This window comes from Chanos chanos, chromosome 3, assembly GCF_902362185.1.
Source record: "Chanos chanos chromosome 3, fChaCha1.1, whole genome shotgun sequence".
NCBI lineage: Eukaryota > Metazoa > Chordata > Actinopteri > Gonorynchiformes > Chanidae > Chanos > Chanos chanos.
The window spans coordinates 3,089,802-3,103,262 of NC_044497.1; the positions used below are offsets into that span (position 1 = coordinate 3,089,802).

A 13,461-nucleotide genomic window follows, 5' to 3' on the forward strand; every position below is an offset into this window, starting at 1 on the left:
AAGCTGAGAGCTGTGAAGTCCTGTCTGACCTGCCCTGCCTCCCTCTGTGAGAACCATGTCAGGCTTCACTACACAATACCAGCACTGCAGAGACACACACTGGTGGAGGTGACTGGAGACCTGGAGCAGAGACTGTGTCAGCAGCACCACAGAGTTCTGGAGGTGTTCTGTAAGACTGACCAGACACACATCTGTAAAGTTTGTGCAGTGAAGGAGCACAAAGGCCACAGTAAATTCTACAGAGAGGTGAGTGTCCACTCTAGGGGCCTTATGTGCTAAAAGCATGACTTACTAAATCTTTGATGTCATTTTAATATATGTAAGATTATGAACAAAAGTGAAAAAAATGTGTGAGCTGATTTATTCAGCTGGTGGAAGAAGGGTTGTTAATGTTAAATTGGCTCTGTCACAGCCTGCACCTCCATTTTGGACTTTTAGTTTGACATGTCTTTGTGCACCTGTTCTGTGTCTGTCTCCGCCCCTCACCTGTTCCCGTTTGTCTCATTATTAACATTGTTAGTTTTAACCAATCCTATTTTGCCCTGTTTAGTTTCCCTCTGTATTTAAGTCCTAGTGTTTGCCTTGTCCATTGTCTATCGTTGTTTGTGTATTTAGCACACTGTTACGCTGCACCTTTTTGTTATCGGTTTTTGTTCCAGTTTGTACTTGTATTTTGATCCTCAGTTCCAGTAAAGTCCTCCTTTTGTCACCTTCAGGCTCCCTGCATAAGATTTGAAAACAGAATCTACAAAGTTATAGCACAAAGAAAAAGATTTCACCATGAATTAATTATTAATTATCAAACAAATTTGAGCACTCAAATTTAAAAGTTGCTAGTTAAAGCAAACAACTGTATGGCATCTCAGTCAGTCCACTCCTGTGCTTATTACCTTTTGCTCACAGTGTTACATATATGTAAATATAAGTAAGTAAACAAGTAAGTAAGTAAATAATATGGTGACATCTTTGTGTGTTCATTATAAATTTCCAGTGTATCAGAGCCCACAAACCTTCTCAAAATGACACTGGGGAACATAAAGCCAGAACATTTCCAAACCTTTTTTCAAAGAGAACTGAGTGAGGACTACCCAGGTAGTTTAGGTAATCACCTGAGGGATCTTGATGTGTGAATATGTTGTGACCCCAGCAATCATTCACCATGATTATATTCTAATAAGTTTCCTCTTCTCTACAGATGTCTGTCAGCTCAGACTGGACCAGAACACAGCACACAGAAACCTCTCTCTTTCTGAGAGGAACAGGAGAGTGACATGGACTCCAAAAAAACAGCCATATCCTGATCATTCTGAGAGATTCCGGAATGTTCATCGTGTGCTTTGTAGTGAAGCTCTAACTGGGCGCTTTTACTGGGAGGTGGAGTGGAGTGGAACAACGCGAATTGGGGCAACATATAACAGCATCAGTAGAGAAGAGGGCTGTATGGGAATGGATGATAAATCCTTTGTCCTGTTCTGTCAAGGAGATACGTTCTATTTCATTCACAACAGTAAGACGTGTGCTGCAGTCTCTCCCCCTCATCCTTGTAACAGAATAGGAGTGTATCTGGACTGGGCTGCTGGCACTCTGCACTTCTACAGAGTCCTCAGTGGCACACTGACCCCTCTGTACACGTTTAACACCACATTCAGTGAACCCCTTTACGCGGGTTTTGAGTTTTTTTATGGTAACTCCACCATGACTTTGTGTCGTTTGGAATGCATGATAAGACTGCAGTGAAAGCAGAGTATGAGGTCACATCCATAAATCACACACGTGCAGTTCCTTTCACATCACTAATATAACAACACTTTCACTCACTGAATGTACCACACCAGCAAAGCCAATCTAAACGCCATGTGACGTCATCAGCGGAGCATTGTTCGTTCCTTTGTGTATGAAATGCAAAATATAATTCCATACAGTGTATCAGATCTGTGAAAGCCAGTGAGTGAAACAGAGTGAAGGAGAGAAGAGTTTTGTGTCCTGCATCTGCCACTCAGATGATGGCCGTTGACTTTACGATTCAGCACACTTGTCGAGGCATCAGGCCGTCCGCTTTGTGACTGACAACAGGATGAAAGCTGCATTTTACTTTGTTCTTTTACTACAGTTTCTTGCCCTGTAGTTTCACTGCCCAACAAATAACAGCGGTTTGATACTCGACAAAAATATCTCTTCATTTAGCTGAAGTATGCAGGTCTTTATGCAGACATTGTAATTTAGTGTAATAAAATAAAAAAAAAATATGTTTTAAAATAATGATACATAAAAAGTCTGTATTTGATACGTCATTGCCTTGTGCGAGATATTGCATCAACAGTGCTGTTTCAAAATAAAGCCAAATGAGTTAATAGAGAAGAGAGAAGATGCAAATCCCAGGCTTTCCGCAGTTCCTGAACATGTTTAAATGTAAGTGTGGAACCAGGTGTCCTGCTTGTTCACTAGATACATTAACTCTCTTAAATAATGAGAGGGAAGCAACAATGAATGGGTTCCTTTTTTTTCTATTTTTAACCCAAATGTTCTTGTATTCGTTTTGTATGTGATAGGAGTCATCAGTAGGCTACAGGAATATGGCCAGCTCTTTGCTCATCTTAAGCACCGAAACCTGTGTGAATTTTACTCTTCTTTACACTTGAAAAATGAACTTTAACAACATCTAAGTTATCTCCAGTTGGATGAATATATGATTTTTTCAGTTGAATATCACTCCATTTGCATGGCACAGAAAGGGGTTCTCCTCTTTTTAAGTGCATGGAATGAACAAACACCATTCAGGGCTACAGTGTGGTCCCACTGAGGGGAGGTGACTGTCCTGCACATGTTTTAAGGGATGTTGCATTCAGTGTTGCTCCTCTGCTGGAGTCGTGTTTGCTGGATTAGCAGTGAGTTTTAAAAAGTGTGCTTGTTATGACCGGAGTGAGAAACTGGATGCATGTGCAGTTGATCAGACTTTTATTGAACCTGAGGTTGAACAGGGTACATAGAACAGGATGCAGGATATAACAGACTAACTGATAGAATAATGCTCAGCTAAGTCAAGATAACTAATGTAAGACATAGCAAAGAAGCAATGAAAAGGAAGAGGTATTTATACAAAAAACCCCAAAAAAACAGGTAAATTAACAGAGGACAGGTGAGTCAGTGCAGAAAGGGATCAAAAAGGATGAAAACATATAAAGATTAAGAAAACATTTTTCTCTTTGATAGCATCTCTATCATATCATATCATATCATATCATATCATATCACATCATATCACATCATATCATATCATATCATATCGTATCGTATCGTATCGTATCGTATCGTATCATATCATATATCATATATCATATATCATATCATATCATATCATATCATATCATATCATATCATATCACATCACATCACATCATATAACATGAAATTTCACACATTTACCGACCAACCATATTCCCAATTTAACTTTAAATTAAACTCATAATATATCATATAATCTACATAATATAATATCATTTAACACGTGTCAAGAAGCTCCAGCTTAACAACAGCTGTACCGGCATCGCTCATGGTAGCCCTGATCTTAATGGGGTCATTTGTGTGCATTCTAATAGACTCTTTGGCCTTGGCACGACTGAACTTGGAGCTATACTCGTAGTACATGAGATTGAAAAGTTTCTTGTCACATAGTTGAGTGTTTTCAAAAACACCCACCGCAAACCAGTTGGCAAATAAATTATTGTCAAAAGGAACAGAGAACATGACAGCTATTAACTTGTTGGAACGTTGCATGTTCTTGTTGTGTAGTTCGTAAGTCAATACACCCACAGCCCCTGCGGGGGTGTTTGCTTTCTTAGAGATGTCACACTCCTCTTCTGTTTCGGTGTCCACTGTGGGCGCAGGAAGTGTTTTACTGCGGCCACTGTACATCCAGACTCTAAACAAACAAACAAAAAATCTTTCTCTTGAAATGAAATTTGATGTTCATGGACATTTTGTGCGTGATATCACATGTTAACATTAAATTGACTAGTGTAAATAATTTTTGATAGCATATAGATATGAGTGTCAGGAAAATGTTATGTTCATGTCACAGTGACCTCATATATAGTCATCAGAGGCCTGAGCTAGTGCAAATTTAATAATACAGGTGTAAACCTCAGTGTGGCCTTACTTGGGATTGACAAGTGTGAAGACTCTGCTGCTGTTTTTGATGGTTATGGTGCATGTACGTTCTCTTTTCATGGCACCTGCACCCACCTGGAGAGCCAGACCCGCAATTGAAGCGATTCCACCAGCTACACCAAGAAGTTCCATCATGAGTTCGTTTCTCTGGAATTCACTGTCTTTCAAATGCAAACACACACGCACACGCACACGCACACACAGTCACACAGTCACACACACAGTCACATACACAAAGCGGTATAAAAATTCTCACTTTAGGACACTGGCATTGTGACCACTGAGCAATGCCCAGGCCTTCATATGACCACTGTCTGTAACAAGAATTTCATGGCTTACAAAAAAAAAACAACTTCAAATCCACTAGAAACACTTTCACTACACACACACACACCTCATCAGAGAGATGAATGATTCTTTTTCATTCTTACTCCTCTTACCAGGAGAATCAACAGCACTCCACAACACTCACAATGTAAAGTTTGTTCACTAAAACTGTTTCAGACTGAATCATTTAATATATGTAGAAAGGTGGACAGTAAGAGAAATTAAAAATAATTTCCGTTGCGTGGGGAAAATAAATAAATAAATAAATAAATCTAGCCATCCCGTGTCAATAATTTACCTCTCTGGAGTCCGGTTTCTCGGCCTCAGGTCAGACTGTTACACAAAGAGTGAGAGAGTCCACTTATATAGGACCTTTCCAAACTGCTTCACAAGCCCCTACCACACCAACCACATACAAACACACGCGCCCACACACACACCATGCCCCTACCATGCCAACCACATACAAACACACACGCCCACGCATGCACACACGCACTCACACACACATGCCACTGTGGATATCAGTGCTCTTGCAGTGAGTTATCTAATCTAATGGATAGATTGATGACAGAGTTAAAGGAGAGGTTATCCTTCAAAAAAATAAAAGTTGAAGTACAACACATCAAAATGGTTCAAGTGTCATATGCAAAATACACAGCTTGAAACTTGGAAGACTAGTGTCAGACATGCTTCATATTTATAGAGGCACTAGATAAGGGTGTCCTCTCTCCTAATTAATCTTTGACTCCTTAATTGAACCTCTTGCTCAATTTGTTCGAGGCAAATTAATTTTTCCTCTTAAATTAGGGGTATCTTACCAGTCAGTATCATTACATGCCGATGAGACATTTTTACATGTCATATCTTTAGCATTCCTTTCCAAATGCCCCAAACTGATAGTAGTGATTTTTGACTGCTTTCTGGATTCAGAATGATGGTCTTACCATCTTTACCACCTGCTCACATCTCTCCAGTATGATAATAATAATAATAATAATAATAATAGTAATAATAATAATGATGAAGTCTTCTAAAAGTATTGTAGAAGCAGAGGGGAAAAAAACAATTTGAAAAATGTATCTGGAACTTCACAGACCAACCATCAATCAAAGAAAACAAGAAATATAATGGCTACACCTTGTGAAATATCTTTAAGATGATACTGAGCCTTTTAACAATGTGATGATTTAGGACCTTTGTAATGCTATCATACTTTACAGCTACTTTTAAAGGTGCAAAATAGCTTCAGATCATGAGGCTATAGATCAACTTTGTTGTCATGGTGAAAGGGATGTTGTTTTGCTGATCATTGTTCATACATATTTAACGTCTGCTAAACGAATAAATGCAAATATAAACAATGAAAACAGGCAATGTGCAATTCATCGTTTAGATGCCAGAAACATCAGTTTTAGTGTAAAAGTGAAATGAAAATGGCATTGCTAAACAGTTCTCTCTCAGATGTATTAACTGTAGTTAGAGTAGTAACAGACATGCAAAAAAACAAAATCTTTAGGATGATATTGGGTCTTTAAAGAATGGAAATAAGCAATATACATAATTTCAGCACAGTTTTATATTGTGATCCATTACAAAGAGCTAACAATTCTAATTCATACTCAACAGAATAGCTGATATATGCATTAACACCCTCCATGTTAACACAAAACACACAAAAATGCTGAACTAGATGACGCCTTACAAGAAAACAACACACAGCTGACACAGCGAGTAGGAGCACGTAGCATTTCACACAGAGACAGAAAGTGAAAGGTCTTCTTGACTGAAGGTTTTAAAGAGGATATCTGTATGTGGGGAAAACCACCTCCTCTTTATTTTGTCTCAATACAAAGACAACAAAAGGATGCCCAGTCTCACTGTAAATCAGCATTTACTGTGCTCAGTATCTAGAGGTGCATATGGGCTGGGGTCCACCTGAATTCACTCCAATCCTCTGTCAGAAGGATGATTCGGCAACAATGAGAGGCTACTGAAGTCCACTCTTTATTAAAACTTCAACTGAACATAAATACGTATCGATGTGGTCTCTGTACAATGGAACACAAAAGAACAGAGAAATTATAATCAGTACATAGGAGTCTAATACCAGCCACTAGATGGCGTCTAGACTGTATCCAGCTAACTTTTGCTTCAGTCTTGATAGGCAAGAGCTGTGTCTCAAGGATTTTCCAGAACAAGTGCAGTCACCATGTTCTACCATGATGATCGCTGGTTACGGAAGTTGCAATTAAATTCAGTTGACTGGAACAAATGTATAAAGCACCACAAACATATTTTCATGGACAAATATTCACCCACGGATGCTACCATACAGGAATACACATTATCTGAGATATAAATATATGCCTTTTCAGAAGTCTTGACGGGCTAGTAACTATATTATCTATCAAACCAATATTCAATGGGATGTAATATAAACCGGTTAACTGAGCACGGACTTATCAAGTTTAACATGCGACATATTGCTCATTTAAATATTGCCTCATGCTAACTTTCCTGTTAATCTCTTTGTTAGGATACACTTCGCAGCAAGTAGCATCTGTAACAACATGCAACATGTAAAATACAAACTGAAAGGGAAGTTCTCCTATTTTGCATCTACGCACACATACATGTCCCAAAAGTGGACCAGCGAACACAAATTAAGCATGAGTTAGTATACAAATCACATCAGGGCTTGGCAGCAGTGCAACAACTAAACTGATAGAGCTCAGTGATGACGCAATACGCGTCATAGCCCGACGATTTTATTAAACCAGTCATCACGTGAAAATGCATCTTTTGCACCTTTGGATGGAGCTGATCAAGGGGACAAACAAGCTGGTTAGGTGAATTTGATGAATTTACATGGTTTGATAACTTACATGGATCAGTACACTAGAATGATCTCACAAAAAAACTCAGTGAATCCAACTGGTATTTAGGAAGAAATTAGGTAATTGAATGAAACAGTAAATGCGTGATAATTGGAAAATGATTAGAATATGACAGTGGTTAGTAATCTGGAGAATATGAGTGCCGATAGTTGTGATCAGAGAGAAGAGAAGATGAAAGCGTGACAAGTTTAGTCCTGTTCACCCAGACCACAGCTACACTGGACCTAGAGATTAGCTGATATAAGCATTAATACCACTAACACAAAACCCACAGAAATGCTGAACTACATTGCACTTTACAAGAAAACAGCACACAGCAGACATGTAGCAGCACATAGGAGCACGTAGTAGACCCAGCAAAGATAAGAAGTGAAAGGCCTTCCTGACCGAAAGTTTTAAAGAGGATATCTGTATGGGGCGGGGAGGGGGGGGACACCCACTTTAGCGCTTCACAAGACACACAGCAGACACGTAACAGCACGTAGCAGACAAAGACAGAAAGTGACAGGGCTTTCTGCAAGAAACATAGAAATGTATGTCTACAAGAGGACATCTGTATAGGAATGAAAGCATCTGTACTTTACTGACACACTGTCACACTGTGATTGGTATTCATTGAGTTACGTGAAACGTTCAGCTCATATGAAAGAGCTGATTAGAAAACTGATAGCACTGTTTTGGTGAATTTGGTGAATTTATTTGTTTGGTAATGTAGGTTATGCTTTGAAAGATGCTTCACTTTGAAAAGAGAAATATTCATGTCTTTGTTTTAGTGAAGAGCATGCCTTTTCATAATATTAATTTCTACTGACTTCCCTCAACTATAACTGAGACTGGTAACCATAACTTTAACTATCGCCATAGAGATACAAAATGCCCCCGTTTCAACAACTGTTTCAGATATTCCAGTATTTGTGAGGAGACTTGGTTTCCTAAACCATTCTGAATTCTATATTCTATATAAGTTAAAGCACACAGCACAGTGCATTAGAGAGAGGACGGACTAGAAATAATATGCCCAAGTCTGTGTTGGATTGTTGGATTAACCTTTGGTTTATGAAACAATGTTTGTCAATAGAAGTGTGTTGCTTAGTTCGACCACTTAAAACAAAACACACGCAAAAACACAAACACACACATGTAATTATAGTCACTGAGAGTAAATTATGAGTTCTCTGATATGGGTTCTCTCATACTAACTATGTTCAGTGTAAATCAGACTCATCATGTGTTCACAAGTTTTCATAATGACCAGAAAAAAACATGTGTCAATCACATGTTTAACTTTAATCAGGTAAGTATTTCAGAAATCAGTGTTACAGAACTGATAGAATGAAAAATACATTTGCAATTATCATACCTTTTTCTCTGTAATAATGATGATATTATATAACATAATCTGGGATTACACACAATTTCTTACTTAACCATTTTATCATTGATTTATTTCTTGTCATGAATCTCCACCTCAACAACAGCTGTGCCTGCATTGCTCATGGCAGCCCTGATCTCCATTGATTCCCATATGTACACTATACTAGTGTCTGTGGCCTTGGCACGCCGGAACTTAGAGTCAGAATTATAGTACATGAGATTGTAGAGCGTGTCATCACATTTTTGAGTTTTGTCAAAAATGCCCACTGCCAGCCAGTTCTCGTAGAGGTTGTAGTCATAAGGCACAGAGAACATGATTGCCAACAGCTTATTAGAGCTACTTTTACTCTTCAACAGCTCATAAGTCAACACACCCACGGCCCCTCTGGCAGCGCCTGCTGCCTTGGAGAAGGCACACTCCTCCGTTGTGTTGATGTCCACAGTGGGTGAGGGAAGCTGGTTATTGTATCCACTGTGCATCCAGACTCTACATAAATAAACATAATTCAGTGTTCATGAAATGAAATATGTGTCTGCTATCATCACCTTTAAACATTAAATTAACTGGTTTAAATACACATGTAGAAATGAGTGTAATGAAAATGTTATGCTCACGTTACACTTACATAATCATCAATTAAAAGTGCCTTTAGACTCTTAGGCCTGATTTAGTCCTAATTTAATACTGTAGAGATTGAAACTTAAGTGCGGTCTTACTTGGGATGGGCAAATGAGTAGACATTACTGTGGTTTTCAATTTTTATGGTGCAGCTGCGATGAGTGGCATCTGCGACAGCTTGGCCAATATCCACAGCATCCGACACAGCTCCTATCCATGCCATTTCTCAGTGTTCAATCTTTACTTCTTACTGGAGAATGAGACGGACTGACACACACACACACACAGGCGCACACACGCACACACACGCACACACACACACATACACGCACGCACACAGGCACACACACACACACACACACACACACACACACACACGCACACACACACACACACAGGCGCACACACACACACACACACACACGCACACACAAACACATGCATTAACTGGTGCAGATTAAGTTCCAGAGTAGAATATCAAAAAAGAATCATTTCAGGTCAGCAGTGTGACAGTGTCACCTTAGTCACTTCTTTATTCACTTACACAGTTCACTTACACTCTGAAAGAGAACCCATTATTAAGACAGCCTTATTAAAGAGAACTCATTATTAAGACAGCCATATTAAAGAGAACCCATTATTAAGACAGCCATATTAAAGAGAGCCCATTATTAAGCTATATTAAAAGGAAAAAAGGAAAGTTGGAATAGAAATAACAATGTTGTATCCAGAAGAAAGAAAAAAAAATCAAGAGCACACTTTTTCATATGAAGATCTCAGAACTCACCTCCTGTGGAACAATGTGCTGTGGCTCTTTTCACAGTGTTATATAGACACTGTGAGTCTCCTTACCAAAACCCCGCCCTCAACAACACACCAATACACATGCAGCCACTTAATGCATGCCTGTCCATCTCAGCACATCAGTATAAAAATATACGAGATTACAGAATTAAGATTTGAATGGAGCGGTTTCCACCGTGAAGATTTTCTGCAAGCATTAGAATCAGATTACATTTTTCCATGTACTCACAGCTGCAATGGACAGGTGACCTGTTCAGAGTTTTTCAACACAGAGCCCTTAACCTCCAACAAGGACGAACACAAACACATGTGCGCACACACAAACACACACACAGTCATACACTATTTGTGTGTCTACTGCCCCTGCCTTGTCTCTGATATCACTGACCACTGTGGACCAAACCCTGCCCCCACTCTCTCCTGCTCTTCATGATGGTGGTGTTACCATCTGCGTTGTGCATCACACTGGGCTCGAACCGGCGACCCTCGGGATGGAGGCGGGCATGCTAGCAAGGAGGCTAAAACCCATGGGCACTAGTGTCAGTCACTAGTACGCCTCTTAAGGTGACGGGGGAGTGAGGTATACTCACTGCGCAGCACTCTACTCACTGGCTACCGTTACACTAGCACATACACACATACACACACACACATGAAAAAACCACAAGCCCACTATATTACACTCTACAACCATACCATGCACAGCCATCACTGCCAAAGTGATGGCCTGAGATGTAATTACTTTCTCTTACTTCACGACAAACGGCATGCTCTTCCCTTATAGGAAGACAGATATGAATATTTCTGTTTCCAAAGTGAAGCATCTTTTTAAAACATGACACCCGTTACCAAACCAAACAAATTCATCAAGTTCACCAAAACAGTGAGACTGATCTTCCGAACGGCTCCATCACATGAGTTGAACTTTTCACGTAACTCAATAAATACTAATTAGACTGTGACACTGCAAGAGTTTTCTTTGTGTTCAGACAAAGTAATGTGCAATTACTTTCATTCCCGTTCAGACATCCTCTTGTAGATATACATTTCTTGGTCTCCAGGAGGAAGCTCTGTCACTTTCTGTCTTTGTCTGCTACGTGCTGCTACGTGTCTGCTGTGTGCTGGTTTCTTGTAAAGCGCCATGTAGTTCAGCATTTCTGTGGGTTTTTTGTTAACTCATATGATGCATTCTGTTTATGCTCAGTTTTCTTGCTGGAATATTCGGACATCGGTACAAGAGATGTATTTTTTATATGATTGTAGATTTTATTGTTTGATAAAGAATGTCTAAATAAATACTGATTGAAAGTGTGACTGGACATTGGTTTTATTTGAGTGCTTTCATTTTGTTGTCTTTGAGTTCAGACAAAATCTCCACATACAGATATCCTCTTTAAAACAGTCAGGAAGACCTTTCACTTTCTGTCTCTGTGTGAAATGTTACGTGCTCCTACTCACTGTGTCAGCTGTGTGTTGCTTTCTTGTAAGGTGTCATCTAGTTCAGCATTTCTGTGTGTTTTGTGTTATAATGGAGGATGTTAATGCATATATCAGCTGTTGTGTTGGGTATGAATTAGAATTGTTTAGCTCTAATTCAGCATTAGAACAGAAGAAATCCAGGTAAAGCTGAAGGGGGTAAGACAGGGAACTACAGCCAGATACAGGTAGACACATGTAGGGCTAACAGGCCGGGGCCAGGGGCATCGCTAGACATAAATCTCTACAAGGGCACAGACCCCCCCATTACTCAAATTACACAGGGTTTTTTTTCTTGAGTTCCTGTTGCGTGTATGAAATGTGCTATACAATGTGCTTTATAAAGTTCCCTTGCTTAGCCCACTATTACTGTCACTGCCCCACTGCTGTTGGCTGCATTTGAAATGCCATGCTAGTGTACTACATATAGCATACTGGCCCAGTATACACTGCGTACTGCAAACTGCTCCCCACCCTAGTATATATGAGAACTTTCATGTAGTGTTCTTCACAGTCACATAACCAAAACGTCCTAAATGACAGCGTTGCATCACTGGATGCAATAACTGAGGAAATGAGTTCTGGTTGTATATTTGAAATTTTCACCAGAGTAGTACATCATTTTTCATCAACTTTTTGTGAGGCTTGGTCTGAAGGTCATTTGAGCCATTTATGGGGGAGATTGGACAAAATTTGTAGCCTGCAAAAATTTTAAAACTTTTTCATAAAATCCAAAATGGCTGAAATTGACGTCATGGAGTGTGTTGAACTCGGCGTGGTCCAAGGAATCCAGTGGTACTTCATTTTTGATAATCGAGCATACGGTTCAAAAGTTATGTGCGCCAACCCGATGTTTTGGGTTTGAAAGCAAACTTAACTCTGCTGACTAACAAGTCGGCTTCAAAGGTTAGACTGAAAGTAGCAAAGAATTTCTCAAGCTCTTTCTCTCCCGTGCAGAAGTTGGTGCCCTGGTCACAAAGAATCTCACAACGTTTCTAGTGTGTTCCTCATCTTATTTAGTTCTGGGGCTCCACCTTCACGATATTTCAGTCAAAATATTTAACTCCACTGGAGTAGAGGGCTGTTTTAAAGACTTGTAGTCTAGCTGGAGAACAGTCTTATCTGTAAATACAGGGCCACAAGTAGATGTAGCAGTGACTGGGAGAGTTTGAGGCACCAAACCAAGGGTTCCTATGGACTGAGCAAAGAACATTGTTGAGTGAGATAAAGATTTTTGGGCTGCTTTTGAAAGTGGAGGTATGGAGGATGGAGCACCAAAGTATAGCAGAACATTAAAGCAGCATCACTGAGGTACAGTTTGAGTGTTGGGAGTATTAATGGGGCATGGTTATGATGAATTCATCACCAATTATAGTTACGGGCTGCATTTCAGTCTGGAATCAGCTAAGGATAGTGGTAAAGTCATCAGGACATGTATGGTAATAGCAGCACTCACTGTCTGTAGCAAGAAAACATTTTCTTTAAGTCCGTTTCATAAAATTAAAAACAAAACAAAAACAAAAACATACCCTCAGATCTGTGAAAGCTTTGTTATTCTCAGCTAAAAATGCTCAAAAAATGTCAGTGATTGGATTGCCTGATTATCCAAGATACTGTAAGAGCTAGTTAGAAAATGAGCTGTAATTACTCTATATATTGTCTAAGGACTATCCAGTTCAGAATTGATCCAAGAGCTTTACCATTTCACCGTTAGGTTAAATGTGCCATTGTAGTTTTAAAAGCTATAGGAATCATGGGAATATGGTGTCATATTTAGTTACGTTTGCCAAGACT

General features: G+C 39.4%; 2 protein-coding genes across 2 annotated transcripts; both read right to left on the reverse strand.

Annotated features, from left to right (window-relative positions):
• Positions 1-3,498: 3,498 nt before the first annotated feature.
• On the reverse strand, positions 3,499-4,299 carry LOC115806335 (DELTA-thalatoxin-Avl1a-like). The gene is made up of 2 exons (XM_030767007.1): positions 4,157-4,299; positions 3,499-3,919 (listed from the first exon to the last, which is right to left on the reverse strand). The coding sequence occupies exons 1-2, from the start codon at positions 4,297-4,299 to the stop codon at positions 3,499-3,501; spliced, it is 564 nt and encodes a 187-aa protein (XP_030622867.1).
• Positions 4,300-8,837: 4,538 nt separating this feature from the next.
• On the reverse strand, positions 8,838-9,610 carry LOC115806336 (DELTA-thalatoxin-Avl1a-like). The gene is made up of 2 exons (XM_030767008.1): positions 9,486-9,610; positions 8,838-9,255 (listed from the first exon to the last, which is right to left on the reverse strand). Exons 1-2 carry the CDS (start codon positions 9,608-9,610, stop codon positions 8,838-8,840), a joined length of 543 nt encoding a protein of 180 aa, XP_030622868.1.
• Between the last annotated feature and the right edge of the window lie 3,851 nt (positions 9,611-13,461).

Excerpts from the sequence above, each read along its gene's own strand:
- LOC115806335 (XM_030767007.1), bottom strand. The coding sequence starts at position 4,299 with ATGGAACTTCTTGGTGTAGCTGGTGGAATCGCTTCAATTGCGGGTCTG. Across the intron at positions 3,920-4,156 it reads TTCACACTTGTCAATCCCAA|AGTCTGGATGTACAGTGGCC; the intron begins GTAAGGCCACAC and ends TTGTTTGTTTAG.
- LOC115806336 (XM_030767008.1), bottom strand. The coding sequence starts at position 9,610 with ATGGCATGGATAGGAGCTGTGTCGGATGCTGTGGATATTGGCCAAGCT. Across the intron at positions 9,256-9,485 it reads TACTCATTTGCCCATCCCAA|AGTCTGGATGCACAGTGGAT; the intron begins GTAAGACCGCAC and ends TTATTTATGTAG.